We start from the raw sequence: 15,511 nt of genomic DNA on the forward strand, positions 1-15,511 counted from the left end.
AAGTACATTTCCACTTCTAAAGCATTCTTTAAATGAAGCACACTACTGGAAAAAATGTAACATTGTTTGTTACACTTGTGCATGTTTCTTGTAGTAATTTTTTGCTATGTTTTATCTTAATTTTTTTTCAACTTATTTTGGGAAAGGCTAGATAATGTCACCAAGACAACACCCTTTGAGTAGTTTTCTACTGTCCTTTTCCAGTTAAATCATAAAGATTGCACATATACATATAGATGATCAACCAAAACAATTGCTGCCAATATCTGAAAATCGCTCTCTTCTTCAACCCTCTGCCTATTCTCGCCTAATGGTCATGTGAAGTATAAGAAACTACTGCACACCCTCAACCTCAAATTTGAGGAATAAACTACACCTATCCTGTGGACCACAAAGACCTTTATTTTGAAAGTGAATTAACACTTGAGTATTATTTTCAAACACAGCCTTTTCCTTAGAAGATTTTAGACAGTAAGTAGAATCTGATGGGTATATCCTATATAGCCCTTCCAGGATGACCTGGTTTCCCCTTCATAAATTCATACTGAAAAGGCATTAATTTTTCCCATATGTGCTGGTAAACATGGAAATTAATATGCATTTCCAAATTTAACTGTAGACATCTATTGGGCTGGCAAACTGAGCAATTTGCATACCCTACGTGCATACACTCCCAACAATAGTGATAACATTAATATTTAAGTGTTTCTAATACTCTGATAATGCTTAGAATAACAGTAATATCTTGGGCTGAACCAGACGGTTATTCTCAAATGCAACAGCTTATTCTTAAGCCAGGACTACAATCATTATGTAGCTGAGGTCTAGTAAGTTCTGGACGAGCCGTGTCCCTGAGACCAAGACAAAGAAAGTCACTTAAGTGATGGGATGGAGTCATTGAGGATCACCCCCTAGAAAGCAGCTGAAGTAAGTGGATCTAGCTCCAGTGGAAATCAAACGTAAAAAAATTAATAATAATTTTAAAATTACACTCCATCAGTTTTTGTATCAAAAATGTATTAGTATCTGGTAAAGGTGAAGAGAGAAGTGGTTACTCTCACACAGGTAAAGGTACACAAAACTCAGCCGTTCTATACCGTAATAATTATGTGCTTACTGATGAATGACAAAAACATACAAGCAATTACACAATAATGCAGGACGGGTATTAGAGACAGAGCTCTGGACTTTACTGTAGTCTGTTTATCAGAGCAGTGGGAGCACAAGTCAAGCTGCAAAGAACACTGCAGTCTAGTATGCTTTATTTCTGCTGCAAGAACAGCATCGGTATATTTCCACAGAATTATTGTACATTAATTCTCCTACTAAAGCCATATGATAAAGCCCAAACCAAAACAATTTTCAGGCATTTTTTAAGCTACCAGAGCCCTAAACATGGTGATTGGTTTTTTAACTTTTTTAAAAGCAATGATATAATCAATAGATAAAGCAAACTCAATAAATATCCCACACCTGCACTTACTTACCAAACTTCAGAATGAGAATTTAAAGCATGCAAGAAACTCAAGTGAGATATGTCTTTTTTTATACAACCTCAAGCTCTGCCCTACGCTGAACAAAGTCACTATCACAAATACGAATTTTAAGTCACATTTCGACTACAGATACAGGTAAACATCCACATATTTAAAGCATAGCCAGAATGTACAAACATTATAAGCAGGTCTCTATATTGGAATGTGGGGAATAGTGCTCTGACTTTTCTGGTACAATAAGGAAACTGAGAATAAAGAGGAAGAAAGCTTCATGTATGATCTCTAACCTATGCTCAGTAATGACTCACACACAAAATGAGCAAATGCATGTTGGTCTTGCCAGGCTCTTCATGTTCATCATCTGTACATTCTTGTCAAATCCATACTCATCCACTTAAAACTTTGCTATTCACAAGTTCCTTCTAAAACTTGAGTAAAAATTAATACCTGTTCCTATCCTTTTACATGTCCAAACTCTTTATTTCCCTTTTTGTTTTATATTCAGTATTTCAATGTACATTTTAGTTACAGTTTTTCCAAAAGATTTACACAGAGGACATAAAAAACAATGCCCTCCCTCAGTACTTACCAATAAAATAGCTTTAAGTATCTTTGCAAGAGATTGATTTTTAGAAGTAAGATTTTGAAAATGCACCTCATCAAAAAAATTCAGAATACCACAGCTTTTTTTGAAGACAGCATCAACACAGTTCACCTAATGAAACAACTGCAATAAGGAAGACAAAGTTCTCAGTATTTGTCCAGAGAGAAGGTTAAAGCTTTCATGAAGACAGAACATCAACTCAGCAGCACCATAAACTGTGTTGTGAATGCTCTCATCCCTGCTCACACAATGATTTACTCTTACTGTGCTGTAAAAAACAAAATACTGAAAAAAAAAAAAAAAAAAGGCAGGTTCTTTCAGAAGTGAATACAGCTAGCAAAGACAGACCACAAGGCTAAGATAAGAGGTCCTGGAAAGAGCATAGGGTTGAGTTAATGCAGTTGCTGAGTTTGGCTGGGACAAAGATATTCACAGATTTTAAGAATACAAACAAAACTGCAAGACTGACAGGATGAAACGGCTACTTAAACAGAAAGCAAGCAAAAACCAGCACATATAGTTACACTTGTATGAAGCAGCACACTCTTTTTGTAGTACCCAAGGTCATGGAGGGAAACAGAAAACACTTATTGGAAGTGAACCAGTATGTTAAAAGTTATGAGGCACCAAATCTGAAATGTGCTCACCGAAGACTCAGGACTGTGGACATTAAAGAGAGAATGTCTCTATTTGTCTCAGTGCGGAAAAGCAAATACATCAGTCTTTTTACATCTGGACTGGCTATAGAAGATGCTAGGTGAAGCAGATTTAGGCTCCTTAACTATTTTTCTACCAGATAAAGAACAGCTGAATTGCAATCCAGACAAACTGGTAGGACAGCGATCAGCAAAATGCTCAAGGTGCAAAAGGGCTTCCTTTCTCTTCCCTTCCATTGTTTTTAAAGAGCTCATACTGTTAGCATTTACTGCTGTTAAAGCAAAACCAAGCCCTAGCTTTTGATGTTCTGACAAACAGAATCAGTAGAGGGCACCAAAAGCCAAGAAAGTTTCCTTATCTTTCAGAGTTCAGTGAAAGAGAAACTTTCCCACTTCAAGCGAAACTGAAGAATTAAACCCATGAAAATCATCTTGACAAGATTTACCCACATCAGAATTTAAATTCAATGTATAAGACTACTTAATTTGGTATAGTAGCTTACAAAAGGAAGGGAATCACGATGTGTATTTCTGTATAAACTGGTTAAATCAAACCTGTACCTTTTAGAAAGTTTCAGGAACCAGTCCGCCACAACAAAAACAATTCTCTGACCCTTATTCCTATCTTCCAAATACCCTGAGATGAGGGGTGGTAGTGGAGTGGCTACATGAAGATTAAGATTCTCATTAGATTTAGTAGCAATTTAGCTCATGTAGTTTCCATGGACTTGTACAACAGCTCTGAGACACAACATAGCTACAATTAAGTTTCTATTCAGTAGCAGCCCTGAAGAAGTAACTTCTGTTCCTAACTGCATCATTTTCTATACTCTAATAAAAGGTTGCATAGAAACCATTCAATTCTTAAATACTTTTAATAAGATGTTGATAAAGTAACACATCTTCAAATAATGTAAGTTATATCCTGTTATACTGTCAATAAACCATACTCCAAAAATTGTAAGAGGATAAATTCACAAATCACAACAGTGCTGATTCCACTGAACCCATGTTGTTCTTTCTTTTTCTTTTTTTGAAAAATTATATACTGTGACTCCCAGAGCACTGCAGGTACAAAGCAAGGACTGACCAACTTCTAACTTCACTGTAGCATTTATTATACTTTCATTAAAAATATATATATATAAGTGAATCAGATACAAATCAAATAGTTTAACCTGCTATATGTCAGAGAGATGACAAAATAGGCTTCACATAGGAGGATCTTGGCATCCCAAATTTTTTATTTATTCCTCTTATTCATCTACCACTTCCTGCAACTGCCACCCTTAATACACGCTCCCTCTCCTGGTTAACAATTTCCTGGAAACCTTCCTCACTGCATTATTCTATGCATGCACCTCCAGGTTTTTCCTGGAGGTGATATGGGAAGATCAACTACATTTCACTAGCCATTATATTTGCCACAGCATCTATTTGCTCACATCTCACGTTTAATGCTCTCATGATCAGCACCCTCTTTTCCCCTACTGCACACAATGTATCCAAACTGAGTTTCTTCCTCTGTTTCAGAGCAGTGAGTCTCTTAAGATCACAGCTTCCTTTTGAAAGAAAAAAGGCTTGCATTTTTCATTCTTGTAGCACTGTAAAGCAGTTAAGTAGTCTCTTGGGCAAGCAAATAAATTCCCGGGATGTGGACAGTATCACAAATTTGACAATTGAAATCAGAATAGTTGCCTTCATGAATGACATTTAACTAAAAGCATGGCAGCAGCCATGCTTAATCAAGTAGTAAGCAACACCTGAATAAGGCAAGGTTGTTAGCAATTCTTAGCAATTGTGTTCATTTTACTGGTTTGATTGCCTCACTGCTTTAAAATCATATCAGAACATGTGCATTTTCTCCAAACACTACCCTCAGAAATCCATTTAAAAATGCAAATGTTGTACATGCATGAACATTTTTATGACCTACAGTGCAATGAACTTAATTGACAGTAATAACTAAACTACTTGCTATAAACAATTACAATTTAAAAATGGATGTCTCCAGAAAACATCTAAATGCGTAACCAATTTAAAAAGACACTTCTTGAGGAAACAAGTATCACCTTTCTGGTCCAAGTAGTAAAAAAAAAATAATTCGTTTTCAGGTTATACAGGAATAGAAATTAATTCATACATACTGGAAAAAAAAGTATCAGTAAAATGCTCTAAAACTTGTTAATACCAGTGTTTCCATAGACAGCTCTTTCCCTGCTAACTTGAAAGAAGTGAAGACACCTAGAAACTCTGTTTGATTGTACGAATGGGAGGACAATCCGCTGTCTGGTGCTTCAAAAATACTTGCTACCTCTTTGGACACAGCACATCGAACTCGTACTCTTGAGGACAGCACATGGCACTACAGTTCTGGAAAGTCATCTGACTTTTTTAGGCTCCAGTTCTACCTTTTGCCAAAGCAGATAAAGCAATTTTAGCAGGATCAAATGCTTACATTCCCCGAATTAACCCTGCGAAGCTCTAGTCTACCTTGCGAGCCGCCCCACGTGGAAGCACGGCTTCCACGCCGGCACACATGAAAGACCACTCGGGTTTCCTATCGGCAACACCACGCCTAGGCCGAACGGTCTCCTTCGCCTTCTGCCCAAGAGAGCTGGGTCCGGCCTCAGGGCGTCCGCTGCCCTACCCGTCGGGCGATGCCCACCACGGCTGCTAAGTCAGGGAGCACTGGGAGGTGCCACCGCCCTCCTAGACCACTACTTGCCGTCCCCACGCCGGTACCTGGGATTGCGCCTCCGTCTCCTCCCCGTGCCCCACAGCCACCGTCAACGCTCCCGCACCGCCTCCTATCGTCTCTACCGGGGACGCCGCTGCTGCTACCGCCCGGGCCAGGCCTACCTCCTGCCCACGCGATCGTTTCCGGGAGCGTCGGCCCGGCGTCCTCCGCCCATCAGAGGGTGAGTCTCCCAGGTATCCTCCGTCCGTTCTCCTTCCGCGCCACTGTTGCTCGCTCCCGCGACCTACGCCCACCGCCGCACGCCATACTACGCCCCTCCCGAGCGCTGCGGCCCCGCGCGCCGCGCGCCGCCCGCCGTCTCCGGGGCCTGTGACGTCACTCCTCAGACAGCCCAGCCCAGAGAGGGAGGCGCATCTTCCGTCCGCGCCTGAGGGCGGCAGGCTGGCCGTCCCGCGTACGTCACCGCCACAGCCAGAAGGCGAGGCGAGGTGAGGCCAGGCGACCTGTCCACGTGCTTCCAAGCCGCGGGTCAATCCGAAATCCTTCAGCGCCCCACGCACAGGGCTGAAAGCTGCCCTCCCTTTTCCCGCTGTCAGCGTCCAGGGGGCGGATACCCGTACGCAGGAGTGAAAAGGCCTGGGTCCTGCACGTTTTACTTTCGGTTTGTCGCTCAGCGCTTTCTGCCCGAGCGGCAGCGATGCAAAAAGACAAACTGCAGCTCGGTGCTCTTCCCCTGCCCTAACAGCAGGGTAGCGCCTGGGTCTTTGCGCTAGACAGGTCCCTACTCCGACAGCGCCTCCCCACTGTAACACTGCTGCCTCCCCAAGCTTATAACGAAAGAGAGCAACCAGTTGCAGGACGGTTACATGCAAGCCTGCAGAAGAGAGGACAGCCTGTGAGACTCCTGTCTGCGTTTCGGCAGTACGTGATGATGCGGTAGTCACTGGAACGGGAGGCACCCTCTACTCAAAACCAAGAAACATCACTAAAGCCATTAAGCCTCTCAACAACTGTGGTCTGCAATCTGCTCAGCTCATACTTAACAGGCTCTGGATTTTAATCTGTTTTTCTGATATGAAGGAGTGCGACTGACTAGAACAAGACAACAAAACCCAGAGGACCTACAGTACCTGATGATGAACTATTGGCAAAACGTCAGCCTTTTGCTACCAGTGCTACAGGGAGACTCTTGGTGCAGAACTGCTCAGCCAAGAGAACAAATACAGTAACAGCAAACTGCTTCACTGAAGCTATTCCCTTTGTACACTAATACACGCCTTTTTTCCAGGCATATCAAACAACAAAAGTTAGTTTACTATGAAAAGTTAGTTTACTATACTTGAAAACAATGTAATACATGTTTGCATGTTGAACTAATGTTAAACTCTTTGCATTATTTATAGACAGTAAAGCTTAAGGTAAAACCATCAGCAATCACAGGAATATGAAAGTCTCATAAGCAGTTCACTGCAAAACTTTTGCCTTCTGTATGCCACAATTACACTACTGAATTTTTAATATTCAGCACTCTGTTGAAAAAGCAAGCTAATCTGAGAACTTGTCAAAAAATATATTGGGAAAATGCTTGCACACTACTAAACAGGTTGGTATTTTAAGACTGCAACACTGAAATGTCCTACTTGTAAATCCTGAAGCTCCCAACTCCAAGACAGGAAAATACAACTAATGCAAAAAGGCTTTGGATACTTAGCTAGGCCCTAACTTTTGAAGTGAGAAGCAACAAGACATCCTACCTTATCTAAAAATTAGCAAAAATGTCGTTGTTCTTTACTAACTGAGGATATCAATATGGCAAACACACAAAAAAAGCAAAAGAGTACTATAGACAAAATTTTCCTTAACTGCCTAAAAATTGTCTTAAGTAAAATCTATTTCTTAATATGCTACAGACAGTTCAAAGAGCGACTGAGAAAACTGACTGCAAAACAAACTGTCTTTGTAGAGTAAAGTAAGTATATAAACATCCCAATGCACATGCATCTTGTGAAGGAAACATTTTTGTAAGCCTCACCTTGTCACTGTCATCATTACAAATCTGATCTTGATGGACTGAGTGGCATTGAAAAGACGTACCAATGCTACCTAAAAAAGAAGAGGGGTGGGGATGGGAAGGAGAAATATAAATAATGTAAATGATAACCTGATTCCTATGAACATTAAAAACAAAGACAAATTTAGCACTCTTTTTTTCCCTGCACGGAAGAGAGATTCAGTTGCCAAGCAGCTCTCTCTGACAAGTTACACATTTAATTCTGATAATGGAGTAAGCATCAGAAGGACACTACCAACGATGTCTTCACACATTCCAAATGTTTAAAAACAGGAAAAAAATAAAATAGAAATACTTCATCAGTCCAAACCAAACATATGCAGTGATGTACATAGACACATATATAAATAGGAAGCTACGCAATTCATATTTACGCAGCATAGATGTGTCCCATATCCTTCACTATGGGAAACTTGCAGCACCCTGGGTAGCCACAAAATAACAGCCTCTTTCCAGGGATCTCTTAAGAGTGAGCCTAAATTTCCAAGGTCAAAGCAGGAAAGTTTTAACAATGTCCATTTTGTTTGTAGTGGGATTTCTGCCAGCTTAAGGTCTTTCCACATTTCTTTATGCTTAAGGAAGAAGGGACAGCAGACATCTACAAAGGTTTGCCCCCGTTCTGAGACTGCTGTCCAAGAAGGGAGACAAACTAAAGTTTGATTGTATCCATACAGACTCTCAAACAGATTTACGGAATTCTTACACTGTAAAGTTTTCTTTAAGTGTGCTGTTTCCTTGCTCAGAATGTACAGGAGTGGGGTAATTGCTATTGCTGAATTTATGCTTGATTTAGACTTATGCAAAACACGTATTTTCACTGGAAACACTCCATATGTTTTCTTGAAATTTGGAATTGATTCAAGATTAAAGGGAAGCTAGAATCCTCCCAAACCCCACACTGCTAAGGATAAGGCTTGAAAGCTTTCTGCCCATTACGCCACATGCAGAACTAAGGCAATATATGACCTCTTAGATTCGTCTAAGATAAAAAAGATAAACAGCCAAAAATGAAAACAGTTTGGTACTGCCAAAGAAGGCAGCCGTTGAGTTGCTGGAGTGTGTCCACAGAAGGGCAAAGGAGTTGGTGAAGGGTCTGGAGAATAATTCTTATGAGGAAGAGCCGAGGGGACGGTAGTTGTTTAGTCTGGAGAAGAGGAAGCTGAGGGGAGACCTTACTACTTTATACAAGTACCTGAAAGGAGGAGGTTGTGGTGAGGTGGGTATTGGTCTCTTCTCCCATGTAAGTAGTGATAGCATGAGAGGAAATGGCCTGAAGTAGCAACAGGGGAGGTTTAGAGCGGATATTAGGAAAATGTTCTTTACTGAAAGAGTGGTCAGACATTCAAAAAGCCTGCCTAGGGAAGTGATGGAAACACCATCCCTCCAGCTGTTTAAAAAAATCTGTAGACACAACACTTCAGGAAATGACTTAGTGGGCATGGTGGTGTTGGGCTGACAGTTGAACTTGATGATATTGGAGGTCTTTTCCAACTTTAATCACAGACTCATAGATTGGTTTGGGTTGGAAGGGACCTTAAAGATCACCTAGTTCCAAACCATCTGCCACAGGCAGGGACACTTTCCCCTAGGTCAGGTTGCTCAAGGCTTCATCCAACTTGGCCTCAAATACCTCCAGGGAGAGGGCATCCATAACATATCGGGGCAAGGTCCAAACTCTGAAAGGATTAATGTATTTTTAAGTTAAGCATGTATCTGTGTGGAAATCCAAGTCGTTTCCACACTAAACTGTCTAAGGTATTATTGAATGCATTGGGTTCAAAGGGACCTTTAAAGGTCATCTAATTCAACCCCTTCAGACATCTTTAAATATAGATTAGGTTGCTCAGAGCCCCAACAAGCCTGGCCTTGAATGTCTCCAGAGATGGGACTTCCAGCCTCCCCCTGGGCAATCTGTTCCTGTGTTCTACCACTCTCATAGTGAAGAACTTCTTCCTAATCAGCCACAGGGTTGCTAAGTTTGCAGCTAAACTCAGATACCACGTACAACATTTGAAGATTTTTCCTTAACTAATGATGCCATATAAGCAAAGGCTTTCAGTGAGCATAAAAAGTTTTATTGCCAAATTATTAAAATAATTTCCATACAAGACTTATGTATATAAGGTACAGTAACTAGCATGGCTAAGGCAAAAGAAAATAATCAGGTAATAAAGTGAAATAATTGTACTTTTGAAGCATTCTTCAACATTCAACTTTGTATTTAAAAACAAGTACTAATTGAAACACATCAGAAGTAGTCCTTACTGTTGGCTTTTTAATCTCAGACATTATTCAAATTAAATTTTACCTTACACATAAGGGCAAAACTGCTATTTCAAAGTTTGTATTTTCCCATCCTCACAATGCACATACAACAGGAAGGAATGTTTTCCATAAGCTTATTGACAGCTGTGTGTTTTGCTCTGGGGATCAGTTTTTCCCACATATTAAAGGAGTAGTTCAGCAAGAAGTCATCCAGGGAAAAAAAATTACAACAGTAATAAAGCTTCAGGACATTAAGTTAATGCAGAAATACTATTAAACATATAAACACCATTTTACCAGTACTCTTGGTACTCACAATGTCAAGAGAAGAAGTGAATCTGATTAGACTACACAGCAAAACATCAACAAAATCTGTTAGCAGATTGTTACATCTAATTGGTAAGACACATTCAGAGAAAACAACCAACCACATGATGCAGTAAAGTCAAAGCCTATTTCTGTCAAGTAGCCTATTTAATCATTGGGCCAAAACTAGAAATTCACTTTCTATTCTGAGAATGATCTACTACAAGGATGATCTACACGAGATCTCTGAGATAAGATGTGGTCTTTCTAAAGTGATACCCTATATGAAGTTCTAATCTGTTATTATACGGTGATTCTAAAACTATAATTATAATATATAATAATACATAATAATAACTATAATACAGGTGTATACTGTTCCCCCGACAACTCTACCACAGCCAAGATGGTCTTGGAGATTTCAATCAGGGCTTACTTTAAAATAGAAACTTAGAAGCTATTTCTTCAATTGGGATACAATATAACACTGTTTAAATATAAGCACTGACTCAGAGTAACACTTCCACATGAAGTATTTAAAATGTACTCTTCATAAACAGAAGGTGTTCAAAGATTACAGGATAGACCATTCCCTTTGTGTTACCTTTGCATCCTTCTGTTTCTGATGAAATCAGTTCATAAAGATAACACTGTTTCTGGCTTTCTTGGAAAAGCATGTCAAAGGCCAGACGCTGAAGGAGTGGAATATGCTCTGTATTAACCCCTTTCCCTTCCCACAGGGAAAAGAGAAAGGGAATAATAAGGGACAGAGATTTACGGACTGGAAAAGAAAACAAAGAATTTGAATGAAAATAATAACAATATAATGAAATGTATAAAATTTTAGATAAATCCAATATTGAACCCAACCACCCTGGGGACAGTTATGTCACTGTCACCACTGATGCTATGGCAAGCACTGACGAGGTCCCAGACTGGACACAGCAACAAATGGGAAAGAGATTCTCAAACAGGAATCAGAAACTCCTGGGTTGGGATCAAAGGCAGAATGGACAAAGTCCTCCTGGGATGCCACCCACTGAAGAAGAGGGCTTGACCTTTAAGGTCCCTCAGCTTTATAAGAATTATGATATATGTACTTGGTCAATTTAGGGACACCTGTCCCATCTGTTCCTCCCTACAGATATGGCCTTTTTATTCTTCATCTCATAGTACACAACATTTAGCAGTGACCTTGGTTGCTTATCAATCCTTGGTGTTAACTAGAAACATTGATCTTTATCACTACTGGAAGCAAACACTGTCTGCAAAAACATACCACTGATTCCATAAAGTGCAGTTACTTAGAAGAGTCTGAGCTGAAAAGTAAGATCACTGATCTGAATTGAGTTCTAACTCAAACCAGGACAAAGTGTCAAACATGGATGACTGCCAGTGTATCAAGATTAGGACACCATTTAAGAATTTGTAGTTGCAAGCCTGGCAGATGACTGCTCAAGTAGTCCCCAGGGACATTCACTGGGGTTTAAATTCAGTGGGCATAAACTAGTTTCAAAGAACTATAAAATGGTTTGAGTATGAACAGACTTTTAAAATTAGTATAGTTCACCCTCCCTGCCATGGACAGGGACACATTTCATTAGTTTGGGTTGCTCAAAGCACCAACCAGTTTGACACTGAACACTTCAATGGTAGGTCATCTGGAACTTCTCCACAACAGGACAACCTCTTCCAGTGTTTCTCCACCCTCAACATAAAAGCTTTCTTCCTTGCATTCCTAAACCTTACCTTTTTCAGTTTAAAACCACTGCCCCTTGTCCTGTCACTATAGGCCTTGGTAAAAAGTCTCTGTCTTATAAGCCCCTTTTAGTACTGAAATACCACAAGAAGTTCTCCCTAGGGGCTTCTATAAGCTTAAAAATCCTCACAACCTTTCTTCATTGTTGTCACCAACTGGTTTAGGCCAAGCGAGCAGCTGAGCCCCATGCTCCCTAGCCCCCTGGGAGGATGGGACTGAGAAACTGGGAGCAAAATGCAAAATCCTGCAGGCTGAGATAAAGAGAGTTTAACAGAACAACACAAAGAATGACAAAACAGCAGAGAATAACAACAGCACTAATAAACTCGTATGTAAAGGCAATGATACAAAATTGAACCAGCTCACCAAATACAGCCCCATGAGAAAAACCTCCACCCCCGCCCGGATCAGTCCCCTGCTTGTTAGAGCAGGCAGGATAGTTGTATGGTATCAACTACCCCCCTGGCTGGTTAAGCTGGCTGTCCTGGGTATGGCTCTTCCCAAGTTCTTGAGAAGAAAATTAACCCCATCTTAGCCAAACCTGGGACATTAATCCACCCCTTATTATAGACCACCAATGTCACACAGAAGAAATATTTAACAATTAACATCATACAAGGTAATTCACTATCTGTTCTCACCCAAAAATAGATTGCCTTGTGGTACACACTAAACTTCTTGAGCAGAGCCAGCTCAATTCCAGATCCTCCAGCATTAACTAACTAGATGGTTAGTCAACTAACTGCATGTTCCTGTTTTTAAAGGTCCCACCCTCCCAGTGCTTTCAGTGTAGTTTTTAACAGTCCATTGTAGAGTTTGATTTTCCCAGTATCTGGTGCATGACAGGGGATGTCTTGCACCCACCCAATGCAATGATTTTTGTCTCAGCTGTTTTGAAGATCATAGAATGACAGAATGGTAGGAGTCGGAAGGGATCTCTGGAGATTACAGAGTCCAATGCCCCTGCCAAAGCAGGATCACTTAAGGCAGGTCACACAGGAACACATCCAGATGAATTTTTAAAGTCTCCAGAGGAGACTTTAAAACTTCCCTGGGCAGCCTGTTCTAAAGCTCTGTCACCCTCACAGTAATGAAGTTTTTCCTGCTGTTGAGGTAGAACATCAGGAAAAACTGACGTCTTGGTCTATACCCATTACCCCTTGTCCTATGAAAAGGCCCCACTGAACAGAGAGTGACCTCTTCTTTTAGACACCCACCCTTCAGACATTTATAAACATTAATAAGATGCCCTCTCAGTCTTCTCCAGACTAAAGAGCCCCAGGTCTCTCACGCTCTGCTTATAAGAGAGATGTTCCAGACCCCTAACCATCTTTCATCCAGCCCTCCACTGGACTCTCTCCAGTAGTTAGTTCCCTGTCTGTCTAGTTCTGTGATAGGACTAGGGAGAATGGAGCTAAACTCCAGAAGTGAATAGATTCAGATTGGATGTTAGGAAGAAATTCTTCACCATGACAGTGGTGAGACACTGGAAGAGGTTGCCCAGAGAGGTTGTAGAAGCCCCATCCCTGGAGTTTTTTAAGGTCAAGCTGGATGTGGCTCTGGGCAACCTGATGTAGTGTGAGGGTTCCCTGCCCATGGCAGGGAAGCTGGAACTAGAAGATCCTTGAGGTCTTTTCCAACCGTAACAATTCTATGATTCTACGTTCTAACTAAAATCAGAACAGATTGTAATATCTGTTATTTGGGAGGTTATCTGGGAGGAAACAAAGAAAAGGTTGCCAGGGCACCTCATCCTAGTGCTGCATGTACAAATTTCACTTCCACAACATCACTTCTCCTCACTTTCTGGATATATCATCTCTCATGAGGTCTGGTAAGGTTTTCACAAAGACAGAAACTTTCTGAAGAAACTCAGCTTGCTTTATCACAAACAGCAGTATCACTGTAATCAATGAGGCAAAAATTCAGAGAGGAGTAAGAGGCAAATTTGCCATCTACACAGCTGAATGTTTCTCTGGAAAACCAGGCTCTCCTTTTTTGCAGTACCATTCAGTAAGCAAGTTATATCAAGCTTTGCAGCACAACAATCCTGTCCTAATTTGTTGTGATTCTCATGGGAAAATTATGTAATTTGTTTTGACTCTATTTTTTTATTTCTGGTTTTTAAAACCAAGATGCACTACCACATGCTTTGTCCTGTCTTGGTATTCTTTTCTCATGTGCTCCCTCTAACTACATCTCCATGGCTCCTAGCCACTGTCACCATCTAGACCCGCTTGCTCTTGTCCATACTATGCTCATAGGTAAAATCTTTTCCTTCTACACTATCTGTTCTGGGGAGGAAGGATATCAACAGGTATACAAAGTCACTAATTTTAGCTCCTGTGCAAATACTGGACGGACTTGTAAACTTTAGTTAAAACACCTAAATCAGCTGGCCACCATATATGCAGAAAGCACCATGTTTGTTGCTTTCTATTTTCAGTATGTCTGAATTCTGATTTTTTATGTTTTTGATTTTTGAAGGCTCTTTACTTCCATGGGGATGGTAAATCAGAACACTGGCACAAGAGTCCAGGCTTCTGCCAAGTTTCAAATCCCAAGAGCATATTACTTAGATGGAAATTTTCTCACAAAGAAATACTCCAAGAAATTTGTCTGAACAGACATAATGCCTTTCTGTCTCTCCTGGATCTTGGAGATAGCCGAACATTTCCCCTGAAGTATTCCCAAACGTTGCACTGGAAAAAATTAATCGAACATGTCACAATTTGGGAAAAAAATCTATAAACAACTACTGTGTTCAGTTTTTCAGGTAACTATTGAACTCTTACCAGGTCAGCTCTTAGGAAATTAGATGCATATGTCATCCACACAAAGAACTTTCTTTTCAAGAAACACCACTCTGGTATTTCTAAGACCTTCAAATTCTATGTCGATTTCAACATTTAAAAAATCAGATGAATTACATTAAATATTTTTTCATCTTACTCACAGTATGATACCTGTTTGAAAAGGCAGAAAATCCCCTCTGAATAGATGTTATAAAAACAACCATACACCTAGGATGGAAATGAAAATTTTCATGGGTTAAATAGCCTTCTTTATTAGTATCAGTGAAACTCCAGCATTACCCTGTTGAATAGCAGTAAGGCAACTTTTCAGTATCGCTAATTCAGTTACTACTTTTCATGCTATTTTCTTTTATCTTTAGAAAATATTGAAATTCTCTGGCCTATTTTTCCTGATTCTATAGGCCACCAAGTCTTAGCAAGTTTATTAAACCTTAACAGAGCCACTCTTTTGATATAAATCCAAGACCCATATTAGAAATCTATTACAGTTACTAAGTAGCAAAATTCAAGCTTTCTTTAGGTGAATACTCCAAAGTTTAACCAAAAATGCCCCAATTCAAATAAGTATCTCACTTGGCAATTTGAATCAATTAAAGCCAATCTAATCTATTTTTTATGTGAAGATGGTTTTGTGTGGCTAAGAATTTTGTTTGAGGCATATTTTTTTCCCACTTTAAAGGTGGATGGAAAGTGTGCACAAATTGGTATCTGTTATCAGATGTACACATGGAATCTTTTAATTTAATTTCCTTAATTTTTATGCTTCAATTGCTTATCATTGCTAATGTGTTTCTCCATTAGTTTATATACTTTGATATGCTGTTCACTGTTGTGTAA

General features: G+C 40.0%; 1 protein-coding gene across 2 annotated transcripts in view; it reads right to left on the bottom strand.

Annotated features, from left to right (window-relative positions):
- Positions 1 to 15,511, bottom strand: part of RNF38 (ring finger protein 38) — a 105,875-nt gene that overhangs the window by 31,674 nt on the left and 58,690 nt on the right. Inside the window, exon 2 of one of the 2 annotated variants that reach the window (XM_054178294.1) lies at positions 7,490 to 7,560. In XM_054178294.1, the coding sequence (XP_054034269.1) occupies positions 7,490 to 7,560 (71 nt within the window). Of the gene's footprint in view, positions 1 to 5,501; positions 5,668 to 7,489; positions 7,561 to 15,511 lie in introns of those variants that run through there. The other variant, XM_054178295.1, reaches the window with a different exon arrangement.

This window comes from Dryobates pubescens, chromosome Z (genome assembly GCF_014839835.1).
Source record: "Dryobates pubescens isolate bDryPub1 chromosome Z, bDryPub1.pri, whole genome shotgun sequence".
NCBI lineage: Eukaryota > Metazoa > Chordata > Aves > Piciformes > Picidae > Dryobates > Dryobates pubescens.